The 20491-nt window shown below is 44.7% G+C and overlaps 1 protein-coding gene across 1 annotated transcript in view; it reads right to left on the reverse strand.

Annotated features, from left to right (window-relative positions):
- C3H17orf75 (chromosome 3 C17orf75 homolog) overlaps positions 1 to 17441 on the reverse strand; it is a 52736-nt gene extending 35295 nt beyond the window's left edge. Inside the window, exons 1-4 of the mRNA XM_063960900.1 lie at positions 17201 to 17441; positions 16393 to 16470; positions 15173 to 15298; positions 12016 to 12156 (exon numbers count right to left, since the gene is read on the reverse strand). Of these exons, the coding sequence (XP_063816970.1) occupies positions 12016 to 12156; positions 15173 to 15298; positions 16393 to 16470; positions 17201 to 17331 (476 nt within the window). The 5' untranslated portion in view covers positions 17332 to 17441. The remainder of the gene's footprint in view (positions 1 to 12015; positions 12157 to 15172; positions 15299 to 16392; positions 16471 to 17200) is intronic.
- Between the last annotated feature and the right edge of the window lie 3050 nt (positions 17442 to 20491).

The following is a 20491-nucleotide window of genomic DNA, read 5'->3' on the forward strand; positions in this document are numbered from 1 at the left end:
CACGGATCCTCCGTGAGCATCTCTTGAAGTTCCGGTTACCAAGTCCTTCTTGGCCAATCCGGAGCCACGAATATAGTGCTTTCTCCTCTCCATCTTATCAATCTCAGTACCTTGGGTATGAGAGGCAGAGGAGGGAACACATACACTGACTGGTACACCCACGGTGTTACCAGAGCGTCTACAACTATTGCCTGAGGGTCTCTTGACCTGGCGCAATACCTGTCGAGTTTTTTAATCATGTGGACGACTTCTGGGTGAAGTCCCCACTCTCCCGGGTGGAGGTCGTGCTGAGGAAGTCTGCTTCCCAGTTGTCCACTCCCGGAATGAATACTGTTGACAGTGCTATCACATGATTTTCCGCCCAGCGAAGAATCCCCGCAGCTTCTGCCATTGCCCTCCTGCTTCTTGTGCCACCCTGTCTGTTTACGTGGGTGACTGCCATGATGTTGTCCAACTGGATCAACACCGGCTGACCTTGAAGCAGAGGTCTTGCTAAGCTTAGAGCATTGTAAATGGCCCTTAGCTTCAGGATATTTATGTGAAGTGATGTATCCAGGCTTGACCCTAAGCCCTGGATATTCCTTCCCTGTGTGACTGCTCCCCAGCCTCGCAGGCTGGCATCCGTGGTCACCAGGACCCAGTCCTGAATGCCGAATCTGCGGCCCTCTAGAAGATGAGCACTCTGCAACCACCACAGGATGGATACCCTTGTCCTTGGTGACAGGGTTATCCACTGATGCATCTGAAAATGCGACCCGGACCATTTGTCCAGTAGGTTCCACTGGAAAGTTCTTGCGTGGAATCTAACGAATGGGATTGCTTCGTAGGAAGCCACCATTTTTACCCAGAACCCTTGTGCATTGATGCACTGAGACTTGGTTCGGTTTTAGGAGGTTCCTGCTAGCTCGGATAACTCCCTGGCTTTCTCTTCCGGGAGAAACACCTTTTTTTTTTTTTTTTTCTGGACTGTGTCCAGGAACATTCCTAGGAAACAGAAGACAAGTCGTCGGAACCAGCTGCGATTTTGGAATATTGAGAATCCAATCGTGCTGCCGCAACACTACCTGAGATAGTGCTACACCGACTTCCAACTGTTCCCTGGATCTTACCCTTATCAGGGAATCGTCCAAGTAAGGGATAACTAAAATTCCCTTCCTTCGAAGGGATATCATTTCGGCCATTACCTTGGTAAAGACCCGGGGTGCCGTGGACCATCCCTACGGCAGCGTCTGAACTGATAGTGACAGTTCTGTACCATAACCTGAGGTACCCTTGGTGAGAAGGGTAAATTTTGACATGAAGGTAAGCATCCTTGATGTCCCGAGACATCATGTAGTCCCCTTCTTCCAGGTTCGCAATCACTGCTCTGAGTGACTCAATCTTGAATTTGAACCTCTGTATGTAAGTGTTCAAAGATTTTAGATTTTAGATTTAGAATCGGTCTCACCGAGCCGTCTGGCTTCGGTACCACAATAGTGTGGAATAATACCCCGTTCCCTGTTGCAGGAGGGGTACCTTGATTATCACCTGCTGGGAATACAGCTTGTGAATGGCTTCCAAAACTGCCTCCCTGTCAGAGGGAGACGTCGGTAAAGCCGACTTTTGGAAACGGCGAGGGGGAGACGTCTCGAATTTCAATATGTACCCTTGAGATATTACCTGAAGGATCCAGGGGTCTACTTGCGAGTGAGCCCACTGCGCACTGAAATTCATTGAGAACGGGCCCCCACCGTGCCTGAGCTTGTAAGGCCCTAGCGTCATACTGAGGGCTTTGCAGAGGCGGGAAAGGGTTTCTGTTCCTGGGAACTGGGTAATCTCTTCACCCTTTTTCCTCTCCCTCTGTCACGAGCAGAAAAGAGGAACCTTTTGTCCGCTTGCCAACAAAGGACTGCGCCTGATAATACGGCGTCTTATTTTGAGAGGCGACCTGGGGTACAAACGTGGATTTCCCAGTTGTTGCCGTGGCCACCAGGTCTAAAAGACCGACCCCAAATGTCCCCTTTCAAAGGCAATACTTCTAAATGCCGTTTGGAATCCGCATCACCTGACCATTTTACTGGTAGAATTGGACAACGCACTTATACTTGATGCCAGTCGGCAAATATTCCGCTGTGCATCATGCATATATAGAAATGCATCTTTTAAATGCTCTATAGGCAATAATATACTATCCTTATCTAGGATATCAATATTTCCAGTCAGGGAATCCGACCATGCCAACCCAGCACTGCACCTCCAGGCTGAGGCGATTGCTGGTCGCAGTATAACACCAGTATGTGTGTGAATACATTTTTGGATACCCTCCTGCTTTCTATCAGCAGGATCCTTAAGGGCGGCCATCTCATGAGAGGGTAGAGCCCTTGTTCTTACAAGCGTGTGAGCGCCTTATCCCCCCTAGGGGGTGTTTCCCAACGCACCCTAACCTCTGGCGGGAAAGGGTATACAGCCAATACTTTTTAAGAAATTATCAATTGTTATCGGGGGGAAACCCACGCATCATCACACACCTCATTTTATTTCTCAGATTCAGGAAAACTACAGGTAGTTTTTCCCTCACCGAACATAATACCCCTTTTTGGTGGTACTCGTATTATCAGAAATGTATAAAACATTTTCCATTGTCTCAATCATGTAACGTGTGGCCCTACTGGAAATCACGGTTGTCTCTTCACCGTCGACACAGGAGTCAGTATCCGTGTCGGCGTCTGTATCTGCCATCTGAGGTAACGGGCGCTTTAGAGCCCCTGACGGCCTATGAGACGTCTGGACAGGCACAAGCTGAGTAGCCGGCTGTCTCATGTCAACCACTGTTTGTTTGTTTTTTATACAGAGCTGACACTGTCACGTAATTTTCAACAGTACATCCACTCAGGTGTCGACCCCCTAGGTGGTGACATCACTGTTACAGACACTCTGCTCCGTCTCCACATCATTTTTCTCCTCATACATGTCGACACAAACGTACCGACACACAGCACACACACAGGGAATGCTCTGACAGAGGACAGGACCCCACTAGCCCTTTGGGGAGACAGAGGGAGAGTATGCCAGCACACACCAGAGCGCTATATATATATATATACAGGGATAACCTTATATAAGTGTTTTTCCCCTTATAGCTGCTGTATGTTTTAATACTGCGCCTAATTTGTGCCCCCCTCTCTTTTTTTAACCCTTTCTGTAGTGTAGTGACTGCAGGGAAGAGACCGTGAGCTTCCCTCCAACTGAGCTGTGAGGGAAAATGGCGCCAGTGTGCTGAGGAGATAGGCTTCGCCCCCTTTTCGGCGGCCTTATCACCCGTTTTTCTGTGTATTCTGGCAGGGGTTAAATGCATCCATATAGCCCAGGAGCTATATGTGATGTATTTTTTTGCCATGTAAGGTATTTTTATCCTGTTTTATTGCGTCTCAGGGCGCCCCCCCCAGCGCCCTGCACCCTCAGTGACCGGAGTATGAAGTGTGCTGAGAGCAATGGCGCACAGCTGCAGTGCTGTGCGCTACCTTATTGAAGACAGGAACGTCTTCTGCCGCCGATTTTTCCGGACCTCTTCGCTCTTCTGGCTCTGTAAGGGGGCCGGCGGCGCGGCTCCGGGACCCATCAAGGCTGGGCCTGTGATCGTCCCTCTGGAGCTAATGTCCAGTAGCCAAGAAGCCCAATCCACTCTGCACTCAGGTGAGTTCGCTTCTTCTCCCCTTAGTCCCTCGATGCAGTGAGCCTGTTGCCAGCAGGTCTCACTGAAAATAACAAACATAAACTAAAACTTTCACTAAGAAGCTCAGGAGAGCCCCTAGTGTGCACACTTCTCGTCGGGCACAGAAATCTAACTGAGGCTCGGAGGAGGGTCATAGGGGGAGGAGCCAGTGCACACCAGTTAGTCCTAAAGCTTTCTTTAGATGTGCCCAGTCTCCTGCGGAGCCGCTATTCCCCATGGTCCTTACGGAGTCCCCAGCATCCACTTAGGACGTTAGAGAAATTATATTATATATATATATATATATATATATATATATATATATATATATATATATATATATATATATATATATATATAAAAGGAATATTCGGCACTCGTACCTGTAAAAAAATTCACCTCACCGGGTGCCCTCCAAGCTTAAAAAAGCTGTACAGATAGATGTGATGGCGGCACTCTCGGATTTCTACAAAGCAGTAACGGAGACCACTCGGTTCTGCTTAGACTAACGTTTCGGTTTTAATCAACCGTCATCAGAGGATACAAAATACAATATAAAACAATCTTACCTTTATACTCTAAAGAACACCCTCGTGCACCGTCCCCGGCTTGCGCCGCCGGACTTACTTCCGGGTACGTCATCACACAGAGACCACAGGGTCAACGTGACGACGTTTGCCCGCCCAGTGAACAAAACCATCACCATGGTAACAGTAAAACATAACAGGATCATTTGCGGAGCTGGAAATTAGGTTACAATCATAATTTAGATACTTTGTGAAATTCTACATACCGCAATGTTGAAAAGTCATGTAAACCTAACTCAACCATACCAAAATTACAGTTATGATGGTTATTGAAGAAATGCATATATAAAATTTTACAGGAAACAAGTAAGTGACAGCGTCTCATTGAGGCCATTAGGAGCCACCGTGTTAAGCCGGTGTATCCAACGTGCCTCCTTCTGCAACAGTATCTTCTGTCTATCCCCCCCTCGTTTAGTTAAAGGGACCTGCTCCAACATTTTATACCGAAGGGTGGCAAGACTGTGCTGGTGTGCTCTAAAATGTTTAGCAACCGGTTGGTCCACTTGCTTACCCTCCAGTATCTGTTTTATAGCACTCCTGTGTTGACCCATGCGCACTTTAAATGGGCAGGACGTTTTGCCTATGTAATAGAGCCCACATGGGCATTTAATGCAATATACTATAAAATCACTTGTACAGGTGAGAACTTGTTTAATCTTGATTTTAACGCCGGTGTGCGGATGTGTGATGTAATCACCGGTCTCCAGATACTGACAAGTCACGCAGCCAATGCATTTATAATTCCCTGGTTTTTTGGTCAGAAAAGTGGCCGTCTCTGCAGCAGCATATCGTGAGATGTCATTGTGTACAACAGCATCTCGTATGTTGCTGCCCCTCCTATAGCATGACATCAATTTGCTAGAACTAATGCTAGAGAGATCTGGGTCCCTCTGTATTATAGGCCATAATCTTTTGGCTGTTTTATTAATTATGTGACTCGATGTAGTATAATCAGTCACACAAACAAACACATCCTGAGCCTGTTTTTTAGGTGCTGTAACTGTGACGGGAATTTTAGGTTGAGACATGGCCTTTTGTCTGGCTGATCGTAACAATTCACTGTTATACCCCCTCTCCAAAAATCTGGAAGTCATAAGTTCCATTTGCCTATGCTCTTCTTCTGTACTGCTACAAATACGATGTACCCGTAGGTACTGTGAGTACGGGAGACCACTTTTCAAGGGTTTTGGATGATGGCTGGAGGCTAATAGTAGACTGTTAACATCAGTCGGTTTTTGGTAAATGGAGGTGATAAATAAGCCATTCTTTCTAACTATTTTCACATCCAGGAAATTAATGGTTTCTGCCTGTATATCAAAAGTAAATTTGATCGAATCATCCATCAAATTTACTTGGTGCATCATCTCTATAAAAGGTCTCACGTGTCCCTGTCCATAGCATGAATACGTCATCAATATAGCGAGTATACATCGCTATATTGGATTTATACTGGGGATTAGAAAAAAATAATGCCTGTTCCACACAGAACATAAAGGCATTAGCATATGCCGGTGCGGCACAAGACCCCATCGCACAGCCTTTTATTTGTTGAAAAAATTCATTATTAAATAAAAAGTAGTTCCTGTTAAGTATAAGATGCATTAGATCCATAAAAAATTGGATCACAGGACCTGTAAATTTGGGATTACCATCTATGAGGTTGCTTACTGCTTCCAGTCCACGGCTATGTGGAATGCTGGTGTACAGGCTAACAACGTCAGCCGTACATAACCAACAAGTTTCTGGGAGATTATTTACCTCACGTAATTTTTGTAAAAAAGTGGAGGTGTCTTTTAAGTAGGTTACCTCACTCTGTATTACAGGCTGCAAAAAAATAATCAACATATTTAGATACATTAGTATACAAAGAGCCCCTAGCTGATATTATCGGCCGTCCCGGGGGACGGACTGGGTCTTTATGTAACTTGGGGATTGTGTAAAAAACTGGCACACAGGGTGCCGGAACCATGAGTGCTGAGCGTGTGCTGTTGGAAATAACCCCCTCCTTCACAGCTTTATCTAATATCAAACTAAGCTCATTTGTGTATTTACTCGTGGGATCAGATACCAATCTGACATAGACAGAGGTGTCATTTAACTGTCTATAAGCTTCATGCTTATAGTCGACAAGATCCTGTACCACTATGCCTCCCCCTTTATCTGCGGGGCGCACAGTGATATCAGGATATGTCGAAAGATGATGTAGAGCCTCCCGTTCAGCTGGTGTAATGTTAGAGGCATAATTTTTACTGTTAACATCACAGGTATCTATACAATCAGATAGAGTTTTAGTAAATACCTTAATGGCCGCATTGGTGGAGTATGGATCAAAGGTTGATTTTGGCCTCACGGGACAATCATCCAACTTTGATACATCAGGCTTAGAATTAAAGAATTCCTTGAGGCGTAATTGCCTGTTAAATCTATATAGATCCACCTTACTATCAAAAGTCTTGTGTGGATTAGTGGGCACAAAATTCAGTCCTTTAGATAGTATGCTGACTTCAGCATCAGTTAATGTCCGTGAAGACAGATTGTATACTACTTCTTGGACTTTGTTCCTCTTCCTCCCTTCCCTTTCACATTGCCTGCCTCGTCTGGTTCTTGTTCGACCGGTCCTTCTCGTTGTGCCCTGGTTTTCACTCCTAAAGGGACTTGCTGCGTTCGTGGACGTCGCTGTGAAGAGGCAGCGTCAGATTCGCTGTTAGAGGTGCCACTGGAGGTTTCCCCTTCCAGCGGGAAGCGACGAGATCTTCTGTATGGCCGTTGTCGATACGGGTGGGTTTTAACTGATGGATTGTTGGCCCACATGTAGACTTTATTTTCCACATAGTCCTTTGTGACAGTAGCCAGCTTCTTGGTCTTAAATTTAATAAGGTCATTTTTGTATTTCTCCACCTGTTGTGTTAACTTGGACATCCAATCACCATTACTGTCAGCATGCAAGATTGGCAGAGTGGTTGATTCCAATTCTCTGATCTTTATCCGGGTCTGTTCTAACTCCCTGGTGGCCTCTTCCACCACTAACAGGATAAGGTCAAACGAGGCCTTATTGAGCACTGCGGCCCACTTTCTACAGAACTCCGGATTATATCTCCCTATTGTGGGAGTATTGCGTATCCGGAATCCCCTTGGTAGCATCCTGTCGCGGTAATAATCTGAGAGGCAGACCCCATGTAGATAAAAATCAGTCTCTCGGTTTTTTAATTTCAAAAGTTGTGCAAACAACTGTTCCGCCGAGTCATCCGCTGTAGTGGATTTGAATTTGTCTTTAATGAGGATACGCTCTGCATCAATGTCCGACAATGAGAGAAACTCCCCCTGTGGCAAACGCGTTTGCCGGAATCCAGGTACGTCCTCATGCAAAGTATCCATAATGTCTTACTGACAAACAAATCAAATGATGTAGTTGTCAGAATAGTGCTGGTGGTAAATATGCAATGGTGGTGCCTTAATAGAGCTTCGTTATGGCAAACGAACTCATATCATAGAAAAGGAATATTCGGCACTCGTACCTGTAAAAAAATTCACCTCACCGGGTGCCCTCCAAGCTTAAAAAAGCTGTACAGATAGATGTGATGGCGGCACTCTCGGATTTCCACAAAGCAGTAACGGAGACCACTCGGTTCTGCTTAGACTAACGTTTCGGTTTTAATCAACCGTCATCAGAGGATACAAAATACAATATAAAACAATCTTACCTTTATACTCTAAAGAACACCCTCGTGCACCGTCCCCGGCTTGCGCCGCCGGACTTACTTCCGGGTACGTCATCACACAGAGACCACAGGGTCAACGTGACGACGTTTGCCCGCCCAGTGAACAAAACCATCACCATGGTAACAGTAAAACATAACAGGATCATTTGCGGAGCTGGAAATTAGGTTACAATCATAATTTAGATACTTTGTGAAATTCTACATACCGCAATGCATACTAAAACTCTATCTGATTGTATAGATACCTGTGATGTTAACAGTAAAAATTATGCCTCTAACATTACACCAGCTGAACGGGAGGCTCTACATCATCTTTCGACATATCCTGATATCACTGTGCGCCCCGCAGATAAAGGGGGAGGCATAGTGGTACAGGATCTTGTCGACTATAAGCATGAAGCTTATAGACAGTTAAATGACACCTCTGTCTATGTCAGATTGGTATCTGATCCCACGAGTAAATACACAAATGAGCTTAGTTTGATATTAGATAAAGCTGTGAAGGAGGGGGTTATTTCCAACAGCACACGCTCAGCACTCATGGTTCCGGCACCCTGTGTGCCAGTTTTTTACACAATCCCCAAGTTACATAAAGACCCAGTCCGTCCCCCGGGACGGCCGATAATATCAGCTAGGGGCTCTTTGTATACTAATGTATCTAAATATGTTGATTATTTTTTGCAGCCTGTAATACAGAGTGAGGTAACCTACTTAAAAGACACCTCCACTTTTTTACAAAAATTACGTGAGGTAAATAATCTCCCAGAAACTTGTTGGTTATGTACGGCTGACGTTGTTAGCCTGTACACCAGCATTCCACATAGCCGTGGACTGGAAGCAGTAAGCAACCTCATAGATGGTAATCCCAAATTTACAGGTCCTGTGATCCAATTTTTTATGGATCTAATGCATCTTATACTTAACAGGAACTACTTTTTATTTAATAATGAATTTTTTCAACAAATAAAAGGCTGTGCGATGGGGTCTTGTGCCGCACCGGCATATGCTAATGCCTTTATGTTCTGTGTGGAACAGGCATTATTTTTTTCTAATCCCCAGTATAAATCCAATATAGCGATGTATACTCGCTATATTGATGACGTATTCATGCTATGGACAGGGACACGTGAGACCTTTATAGAGATGATGCACCAAGTAAATTTGATGGATGATTCGATCAAATTTACTTTTGATATACAGGCAGAAACCATTAATTTCCTGGATGTGAAAATAGTTAGAAAGAATGGCTTATTTATCACCTCCATTTACCAAAAACCGACTGATGTTAACAGTCTACTATTAGCCTCCAGCCATCATCCAAAACCCTTGAAAAGTGGTCTCCCGTACTCACAGTACCTACGGGTACATCGTATTTGTAGCAGTACAGAAGAAGAGCATAGGCAAATGGAACTTATGACTTCCAGATTTTTGGAGAGGGGGTATAACAGTGAATTGTTACGATCAGCCAGACAAAAGGCCATGTCTCAACCTAAAATTCCCGTCACAGTTACAGCACCTAAAAAACAGGCTCAGGATGTGTTTGTTTGTGTGACTGATTATACTACATCGAGTCACATAATTAATAAAACAGCCAAAAGATTATGGCCTATAATACAGAGGGACCCAGATCTCTCTAGCATTAGTTCTAGCAAATTGATGTCATGCTATAGGAGGGGCAGCAGCATACGAGATGCTGTTGTACACAATGACATCTCACGATATGCTGCTGCAGAGACGGCCACTTTTCTGACCAAAAAACCAGGGAATTATAAATGCATTGGCTGCGTGACTTGTCAGTATCTGGAGACCGGTGATTACATCACACATCCGCACACCGGCGTTAAAATCAAGATTAAACAAGTTCTCACCTGTACAAGTGATTTTATAGTATATTGCATTAAATGCCCATGTGGGCTCTATTACATAGGCAAAACGTCCTGCCCATTTAAAGTGCGCATGGGTCAACACAGGAGTGCTATAAAACAGATACTGGAGGGTAAGCAAGTGGACCAACCGGTTGCTAAACATTTTAGAGCACACCAGCACAGTCTTGCCACCCTTCGGTATAAAATGTTGGAGCAGGTCTTTTTAACTAAACGAGGGGGGGATAGACAGAAGATACTGTTGCAGAAGGAGGCACGTTGGATACACCGGCTTAACACGGTGGCTCCTAATGGCCTCAATGAGACGCTGTCACTTACTTGTTTCCTGTAAAATTTTATATATGCATTTCTTCAATAACCATCATAACTGTAATTTTGGTATGGTTGAGTTAGGTTTACATGACTTTTCAACATTGCGGTATGTAGAATTTCACAAAGTATCTAAATTATGATTGTAACCTAATTTCCAGCTCCGCAAATGATCCTGTTATGTTTTACTGTTACCATGGTGATGGTTTTGTTCACTGGGCGGGCAAACGTCGTCACGTTGACCCTGTGGTCTCTGTGTGATGACGTACCCGGAAGTAAGTCCGGCGGCGCAAGCCGGGGACGGTGCACGAGGGTGTTCTTTAGAGTATAAAGGTAAGATTGTTTTATATTGTATTTTGTATCCTCTGATGACGGTTGATTAAAACCGAAACGTTAGTCTAAGCAGAACCGAGTGGTCTCCGTTACTGCTTTGTAGAAATCCGAGAGTGCCGCCATCACATCTATCTATATATATATATATATACATACATACATACACACACACACACATACATACACACATACATACATACATAACATAACTAAACACAACCCTGCGGCATTGGTCACACACCCTTCTGCAGCACACAGTAGGCATATCTGTCTATCATGGTCACTCCCTGAATTCACAATAGCTGCCAACCAGCCCGCCCCCTGTCCTATGTGCTGCTGCTGATTGGCTGACCAGAGTGGCTTTCACTTTTTCAACCACCATCCACAGCAACACACACACACACACACACACACACACACATCGCGGGAAAACATTGGGGGGGAAAACCTAGCGATGTTGAGGAAACATTGGTTCCCCGCCATTGCAGGGTTAAACATTGACCATCGAAACCACTGTATGTAGCATTTGAGAAAGTCAATTTGCATAAACTCAGTATTACAGTTATATATATGGGATGTAGTTATGTGACCGGCAGGTGGGAGACCGCAGGTCACTATACTGACATCGTGATCCCGACCGTTTGCCAGCCCGACATGCCGACTAACAGGGAGCGATCCACCAAACCTTCAAGGCGCTTCGTTGTGCTCGCCCCCCAAAGGATGACACAAACACAATTTACTTAATTTATTTTTCTAAATTTCTCAATAAGACCATTTTGGCCTAGAGGTGCTGTGACAATAATTCTGATAATCTACGACGCCATAATTAAAAAAAAGTTTAATCTCAACACTGTAAAGAATAATCAGCATTATCTGCTGAAGTAACAGCACAGATAGGGTATGTACGGTATAGGTCAAGAGCAAGTGTGCCCATCTGCTTCTGCTATGTGTCCATGTGTGAAAACAGTGAACAGCAGGTTAGAAAGCTAGGTGGCTGGCCTGGGATGAGGGAAGAATTATGTTTTTGCCATTAGGGACAACAATGGACACAGACCCTGGTATCAATGGACATCGCAGAGAAAGGACAGCATGTATTCTAATGAGAGAACATAAGAGATACCTGTAGAAGTGTGGTGGATACTTGGAGATCTAGCCCTATCTGCCCAGAAATGGATGCTGTGAGGCTGGAACTTGGTGACCGCCCAAAGATAGTACAGCTGGAATAAGTCCAGGCAGAGGCAATCCCAGCAAGTGACAGGTCCAATATGCTAGTATACACACACACACACACACACACACACACACACACTAACTGACAATTCAAAATGCTGCAGGTAAACAACACAATCACAGCAGAGAGATGTGATTATAATAGCATAAAAAAGAAAGCACTCAAAAGTGACTTTAAAATAAAATTCACATATTTTAAACTCATCCGTTAAGACGGATGATGGGATAAATATAGTACCTCTTAAAACACAACCAAAGGATATAGATCCAGTCCTTTCTCCGAGCCCCCGAGCAAGCAGACAACATACTCCAGGGTGGGGAGATCAGCCTCTGAGTTACTTGCTTGACACGGCTTGTCTTGTTCTATCAGGCAATAGTAGCAGCCCAGCGTGTATTCTAGGTAACTGGAAATAGACAGATGTGTCACATATCACAGAGACTGAAATTATAACTTCTCAAAAAGCTCAATCTGAACCTGTCTCTGCCTATTGTTAATGAGTAGTCATATGAATGCTAGGATTCTTATTTTTATTTTTTTGGGTGTAGCGTAGCTGTAGTGAAACAACACATCTAAAATTAGGCCAATCAAAATGAAAATATGCCCTCCTCACTAATCAGCACCCTGCACCTACAGTGAACACTATGACCTACAGTCAAAGCCTTTCCTTTGTGTGCTGCGCGTAATCTTGTAGGCAGTACAGCATTGCAGAATAGCCAGTTATATTTAGAAGACATCTTTCAGTGTAGTTGATTATGTATAAATGGAAACTTGTCCTCTCTCTGATACACAATAAACAGACCAGTTTCTCCAACCACAGCCTTCGGTCTGTGCGTTATTTACTAAACTCGACAGTCTGAGTTCCACCTGCGCTACTGTTTCAGCTCGCAAGGATGTCAAATTGATTACGAATCTCAAAGATGGGAAGCTCTTAGCTACCCGGCAGTCGATATACCGACACCAGGATCCCAAAGGAGGGTGCAATCCCGGCATCTAGATACCAACGCCGCAGGGATACCTGCGTCACAATACTGGCAGCCGGAATCCCGGTCGTCCTGATAGCGGGACGCGCTGGCATCCTGCCGCACGGGGAAGGGGGGGGGGGGGGGTAGGTTTAGGCAGAAGGGGGTGGGGTTAGGGTGCAGGGCGGGTTAGGTTTAGGTACATAGAAGGGGAGGTTACGGTTAGGCATCAAGCTCGGAGGGTTAGGTTTAAGCAGCAGGGAAGGGAGGATTATGGTTAGGCACCATCTGGGAGGGTTAGGGTTCGGTTAGGGTTAGGCACCCACAAGGGAGGGTTAGGGTTAGGTACCCACAAGGGAGGTTAGGGTAGGGTGCAGAAGAGAGTTAGGAGACTTTAGAGGGGGCTGGCGGGATTCAGATGGGCGGCATGCTGCTGTCGGTATTCTGATCGCTGGAATCCCGTACATTGGTAAATCATACTGAACCCTCACAGACATGCAACGAAAAACCCCATGGACCCATCTCTCATGAAATAGACATGGGCTTGGACAGCAACTCAGTGCTATTTAATGGCTACGCACCGTATACAGCAGAGTCTACGCACAAGCTACTAAGGTAGATTTTTCTAATCTACTTAAAAAATAAATCTATTACAATAAATAATGTACGACTTTACAACAATTCATTTTTTTCTTGATTATATTTTATTGACAATAAAACGGAACTTACTTACAAAGTAAGTTATAGGAAAGAGGAGGAGCCATCTTATATAGTCAAATAATGTCAGCTATTCTGTTCACGTGAACGCAAAAGGGCATCAAATCATACAAAACGGACTGTATACATTTTGTCCAACCAAAACTAGTCTTTACATATTGGAAACAGATTCTTTGTTAGTGGTCTCCAATGTAAAACAGTCACTTATTGAGTAGCTAGACAGATTACATTTACTGATCTTGTGGAATTTTGGTCTAAAGATAGAATTATGGGATAAATGTATTATAGTGGCACGATTCTGCTCGCCTCATTACCAAGGCGAAGCAGGAAGGGACATCAACGAGATGTATAAACATCTTGTCTGTCGAAGCGGGGGAGCCCTCCGGCGATGCCCCCAAGCACACAGCGCATCGCTGTGTCTCCCTGCTTAGCCGGCTGCACTGCGCAAGCGCGGGATCTCGCTGCTCACGCAAGATCCCCTGTGCAGTCCGCAGCCGGCACCCGCCACAGCCTGTGGAGAGAGGGCATCAACAACTGCAGGTGTTGGAATGGTTTCATACATTGCCCCCTCATATTGGCGTGATGTTAGATAGTAGCGCCGATATGGGCTGTGCCCGTTCCGCAGCTGTCATACATGTGGGTGCATAACACGCGCTGATACTGCTTCTCCCCCATAACCGAGGTAATACATTTACCCCTATTCCTCATTCATGTAGGGCCTAATTCAGATGTGGCTGGAGTTGTTATCACTGCTGCATCCTTGGAAGCAGCAGTGACAGAGCTGCTTGGTGATGCAGCAGGAGGTTTCTATTACAAGCAGATGCTTCCTGCTGCAGTAGTAATCCAAGCTGGATTTGCAGGAACTCTTTGCATTATGGGGGTAATTCTGAGTTGATCGCAGCAGCAAGTTTGTTAGCAATTGGGCAAAACCATGTGCACTGCAGGAGAGGCAGATATAACATGTGCAGAGAGAGTTAGGTTTGGGTGGGTTATTTTATTTCTGTGCAGGGTAAATACTGGCTGCTTTATTTTTACACTGCAATTTAGATTTCAGTTTGAATATACCCCACCCAAATCTAACTCTCTCTGTACGTTATATCTGTCCCCCCTGCAGTGCACATGGTTTTGCTCAACTGCTAACAAATTTGCTGCTGCGATCAACTCAGAATTAGCCCTATATCAGTGATGGCTAACCTTGACACTCCAGCTGTTGTTGAACTGCACGTCCCAGCATGCCCTGCTACAGTTTTGCTATTTGGCCATGCTAAAACTGATGCAGGGCATGCTGGGATGTGTAGTTCGACAACAGCTGGAGTGTCAAGGTTAGCCATCACTGCCCTATATTCTTAGTATGTTGCAACAAATCTTATGTTGAGCTGAACAGGTAAATCACCCTTTGGTCATCCTAGTCTCTGGTCCTGTCAATTGGACCAAGAGCAGATCAGTCCATAAGTGACCAACATTATCACATAAACTGAAATTAGATGAAAATAGATACACACTGGCTATTTATGGTCACATAATATTACACTGACAAGTTTACATCTCCCGAAGAGTGTATGCATTCATTAAAATTTGTTCAGTACAGTGATTACACAAAATAACATAGTTGATTTAATAATAATTTGTGTCATTGAAATAACATTATTTCTGCTTTTTCATGTTGTGTGACAATGAATACTACGCAAACTGTGACAGGCAAAAATCTCAATCACTAACAAGACTTCTCGTGCACAGTCTTACCTGAGTTCCACTGATGCTAAGTTACCCATCCCCTCAAACATGGCTCCCCGTGATAAACGCTTTGCGATAAAGTTCTTGAGTTCTGGCTCTGCTTCAGCTGGTAGGTTTGTGTCCACCAAAGACAGGCTTAAAAAAAATAAAAAATAAAAATTATATATATATATATATATATATATATATATATATATATATATATATATATATATATATATATATATACACACACACACACACACACACACACACACAGTAATTATACCAACTGGGGTCAGAAGAAAGAAAGTGCGGAGATATGGTTGGTCAGTCACATGAGACCCTAATTTAAATACAGCTGGGGTTGGCATTTTGGCAACATTAAACTGGCTGACTTTAACAGTCAACGCTATAACTGTTAGTAAATGTTTTGCACAGGAGTGAATGTGTGTTGTTATGACATTTACATAATTGTGATCGACAGACAAAGACTTTAGTGTTCAATACAATCTTAATAAAGAGCCTAATTCAGACCTGATCGCTCACTAGAGGTTTTTTGCACTGCTGCGAGCAGATAGTCGCCGCCCACAGGGGAGTGTATTTTTGCTTTGCAAGTGTGCGACTGCATGTACAGCCGAGCGGTACAAAAAAGTTTTGTGCCGTTTCTGAGTTGCTCAGAACTTACTCATCGGCTGCGATCACTTCAGCCTGTCCAGTCCCGGAAATTGACGTCAGGCACCCGCCCTACAAACGCTTGGACACGCCTGCGTTTTTCCAAACACTCCCAGAAAACGGTCAGTTGACACCCACAAACGCCTTCTTCCTGTCAATCTCCCTGCGATCGGCTGTGTGAATGGATTCTTTATAAAACCCATCGCACAACAACGATCCGCTTTGTACCTGTGCAACGCGCCTGTGCATTGCGGTGCATACGCATGCGCAGTTCTGACCTGATCGCAGAGAAGAGAAAAAAACTAGCGTACGATTAGGTCTGAATGACCCCCTTAGATAGCTGAAAATCTGTACTGGGAGGACAACTGCATCTGTCATTTAGACACAATCTATAATCTGCTATGAGCAGACTCTCCAATATTTTCTATATCTATTTATTACAGCACACAAACATGCAATAGTCTATAAAACCTGGCATATGTTATTACTCTCTTCCTGTGCCATATTACTGGCAGGCCAGCATAATGCCAGATAATAAGGAGAAGTGAATATTGGACACACAACTTTGATCTTACCTGAAGTTCTCCCCGGATGGGGTATCATCAGTAGCAGCAGTCCCTGGACTCCCATTATCTGCTGAGTGTTGGGACACACTGGAAGAGGCATTACATAACAGGTATTAACGGACTCATTTCTGAAATGCCCTAGCTATGACCCACTCTATCATGATTATTCAGTACAATAAACATTACTTTAATAAAGATACATGGCTATTTAACACACTGTCTAGTATGCATCAGGCATTTGTTACTCCCCCAGTTACTCCTGGTTTCATTTTTTTGTGCACTATACACTCTATAACAAGGCAAGATACAATGGGGTATATCACAGTAAAGAAAAGAAAAGGTGGTTATCCATACTCTGTTGGCACTGAACAGGGAGTCTCAACATTACATAGGAAGTATATGAAGATCTCAATTTGCACAGGGTCTAGCACTGTGTAGCAGGATCTGAGCATTGCTATAGGCATCTCAGAACTGTACAAATGGTTATAAGCATTGTAATGAATTAATGTCTCAGGACTGTTTATGGAGGGGGGGCGGGGAATCAGCTATGTACAGGTGAGTGTCAGGATTGTATATAGAGGTATCTGCATTGCACAGATTATTTTAGCGCTATGTAGGGGTGTATGTGTTGCTTAGAAGATCATGGGGGATTCAGCTATGAACAAGGAAGTTCCAGCAATGTATATAGGGCCACAGTATATTAGTGTTTCAGAAGCCTTGGTCTTGGAAAGAGGATATATTATGCACTGTATATAAGGGAGGCAGCATAGCAACGTAACTTGAGATCTCTCAGCGCAGTATGATGGGGTGTTCTCACCTCCCAGCCTGATAGATGTACAGGGAGTAGTAGTTGTTACATTGTCTCTCGCCCTTCCTCTCCTCCCCGTCCTCACTCCTCAGCTCATCCCCGTCCACAGATTCGGCCAGTGATGTTTGAGCCGGTAACATCTCCAGTAGAGATGCCAGCACAGCCGATATGACAGCCTGATAGGTAAACAAGCAGAGGTCCGCTCCTATATCCGTCCGACGCGGCAGCTGCCTGAAAGACGGTTCCGGGTGGGACTCAAAGGTTCCTACGCCCACGGTTTTACCTCGTGTTATTTTATAATTGGCAGCTGTGCTTACATGCACGATTGGTAGTACATACATAATTATGGCGCTATTACCACAGGGTGAAGGCTTGTCCTTCTATTTTATGTTTTACGCAGATTGAAACAATGGTTTCCAGGTACGTTGTGGGTTCTACTTACTACTATACTTGCCCACAAGTCAGATTCAACTACTTCTGCACTGCGGTGGCACCAGTTATTTCTATATCGAGGGCAAAGCACGTTTTCCGTGGACAAAGCGCAAGGTTGTATCTACCATATATAAAGCTAATCACAGTTAATTAGCCAGGAGGAATTATACCTGCATTGTGAAACAAACCTAAGTATATGCATGCAGTGGCGGAACAAGCAAGCGGTGGGCCCAGGTGCGACAAAATGCTTTGGGCCCCCCCCCCCATCCCATCCAAGTCCACCCCATGGGCAGTGCGCGCCGTAGGCGCGCGCAAAAATACATAGTGGCGTGGCTTCGTGGGGAAGGGGTGTGTCCACAAAATAATACCAATTCATAAAACGGTGCACTGTAGTCTCCATTCTTCAAATTACGCCGCACAGTAGCACCACTACACCAGGTAGAGACCCTTTTACACCTTACAGCGGACAGATTCCCCTTTTTACACATAACGGCAGACAGCGTGCACCTTTTACACATAACGGCAGACAGCGTGCCCTCGTTACACATAGCGGCAGACCGTGCACTTTTTACACATTACGGCAGACAGCGTCCCAATTTTACACATTACGGCAGACAGCATACACTTTTTACACATAGCGGCAGACAGCGTGCCCTCGTTACACATTGCGGCAGACAGCGTGCCCTCGTTACACATAGCGGCAGACAGCGTGCACTTTTTACACATTACGGCAGACAGCGTCCCCATTTTACACATTACGGCAGACAGCATACACTTTTTACACATAACGGCAGACAGCATACACTTTTTACACATAACGGCAGACAGCATCTCTATTTTACACATTACGGCAGACAGCATACACTTTTTACACATAACGACAGACAGCGTGCCCTTTTTACACATTACGGCAGGCAGATTCTACCTTTTTACACATAGCGGCAGGCAGATTCCCCATTTTTATACATAGCGGCAGGCAGATTGCCCATTTTTACACATTGCGGCAGGCTGATTCCCCCTTTTTACACATTGCGGCAGGCAGATTCCCCATTTTTACATTGCGGCAGGCAGATTCCCCCTTTTTACACATTGCGGCAGGCAGATTCCCCATTTTTATACATAGCGGCAGGCAGTCCCCCCTTTTTACACATTGCGGCAGGCTGATTCCCCCTTTTTACACATTGCGGCAGGCAGTCCCAACAAATAAAAAAAGAAAGAGACAGACAGACAGACAGACAGACAGACAGACAGAAAGAAAGAAAGAAAGAAAAATTATACTTACCCTCTCTGTTGGCTCAGGCTCCTTGTGCAGCTTCCCGGGCAGTAGAGAAGAAGGAGGAGGGAGGTGGAGGAGGGAGCCGCAGCAGCGCTGTGTTATTGGTGGAGGCGCTGCTGCTGCTGCCCCTCTGCTTCACTATAGGCTGTTCTCAGAGACAGCCTATAGTGAAGCAGAGGAGCAGCAGCAGCAGCGCCTCCACCAGTAACAAAGCGCTGCTGCGGCTCCCTCCTTCACCTCCGTCCTCCACCTTACCCCGTACCGCTGCAGTGAGCGCCACTCCTCTCCTCTCTCTCCGGGCGGCTGTGCGCTGCGGGCAGCGGTTGCCCGCAGCGCACAGCGGCATGTAATGAGTCAGTTTGACTCATTACATGCTTGGGCCCCTGAACAGAGGCGGGCCCCAGTGCAACGCACTGCTTGCACTGCCGGTAGTTCCGCCTCTGTATGCATGGTATACCCACTTTTTGGTCACAAGAAATACCTCTGCACTAATCACTTTAAATCATGAACCAACTGTGAACAAGGATGCACTTTATATATGATTAATTTAATACATGCTACATTAAACGAGGCTGAAGTTAGCTTCTTATTCGGCTCCAGCTTCTTATTCGGCTCCAGCTTCTTATTCAGAAATTATTATATTAAAATAAATTAAATAAGGATAGATCACTAAGTTAACATTGCATAAACTTCAAATAGTGTCCCTTACACCAATTTACATGACATTTTGCATTAAACAAAAATGATCTGGGCATGAAAATGGTGGTAAAGCGGGCACAGACACCAGATTTCATCATTTTGAATAAGAAGCTGTAGCTGTGCAAGGGTTAAACAGCGTTGGTCAAAAGATTTGATACTTGAAACTCACACAGGGTGGTCACTTACATATCACCCACTTGCAGTTTGTCTTGACCAACAAGCATTTGGGCATGAAAATGGTGGTAAAGCGGGCACAGACACCAGATTTCATCATTTTGAATAAGAAGCTGTAGCTGTGCAAGGGTTAAACAGCGTTGGTCAAAAGATTTGACACTTGAACCTCACACAGGGTGGTCACTTACATATCACCCACTTACAGTTTGTCTTGACCAACAAGCATTTGGGCATGAAAATGGTGGTAAAGCGGGCACAGACACTAGATTTCATCATTTTGAATAAGAAGCTGTAGCTGTGCAAGGGTTAAACAGCGTTGGTCAAAAGATTTGATACTTGAAACTCACACAGGGTGGTCACTTACATATCACCCACTTGCAGTTTGTCTTGACCAACAAGCATTTGGGCATGAAAATGGTGGTAAAGCGGGCACAGACACCAGATTTCATCATTTTGAATAAGAAGCTGTAGCTGTGCAAGGGTTAAACAGTGTTGGTCAAAAGATTTGACACTTGAACCTCACACAGGGTGGTCACTTACATATCACCCACTTGCAGTTTGTCTTGACCAACAAGCATTTGGGCATGAAAATGGTGGTAAAGCGGGCACAGACACCAGATTTCATCATTTTAAATAAGAAGCTGTAGCTGTGCAAGGGTTAAACAGCGTTGGTCAAAAGATTTGACACTTGAACCTCACACAGGGTGGTCACTTACATA

The sequence above is a fragment of the Pseudophryne corroboree genome, chromosome 3 (genome assembly GCF_028390025.1).
Source record: "Pseudophryne corroboree isolate aPseCor3 chromosome 3, aPseCor3.hap2, whole genome shotgun sequence".
In the NCBI taxonomy this organism is placed as follows: Eukaryota; Metazoa; Chordata; class Amphibia; order Anura; family Myobatrachidae; genus Pseudophryne; species Pseudophryne corroboree.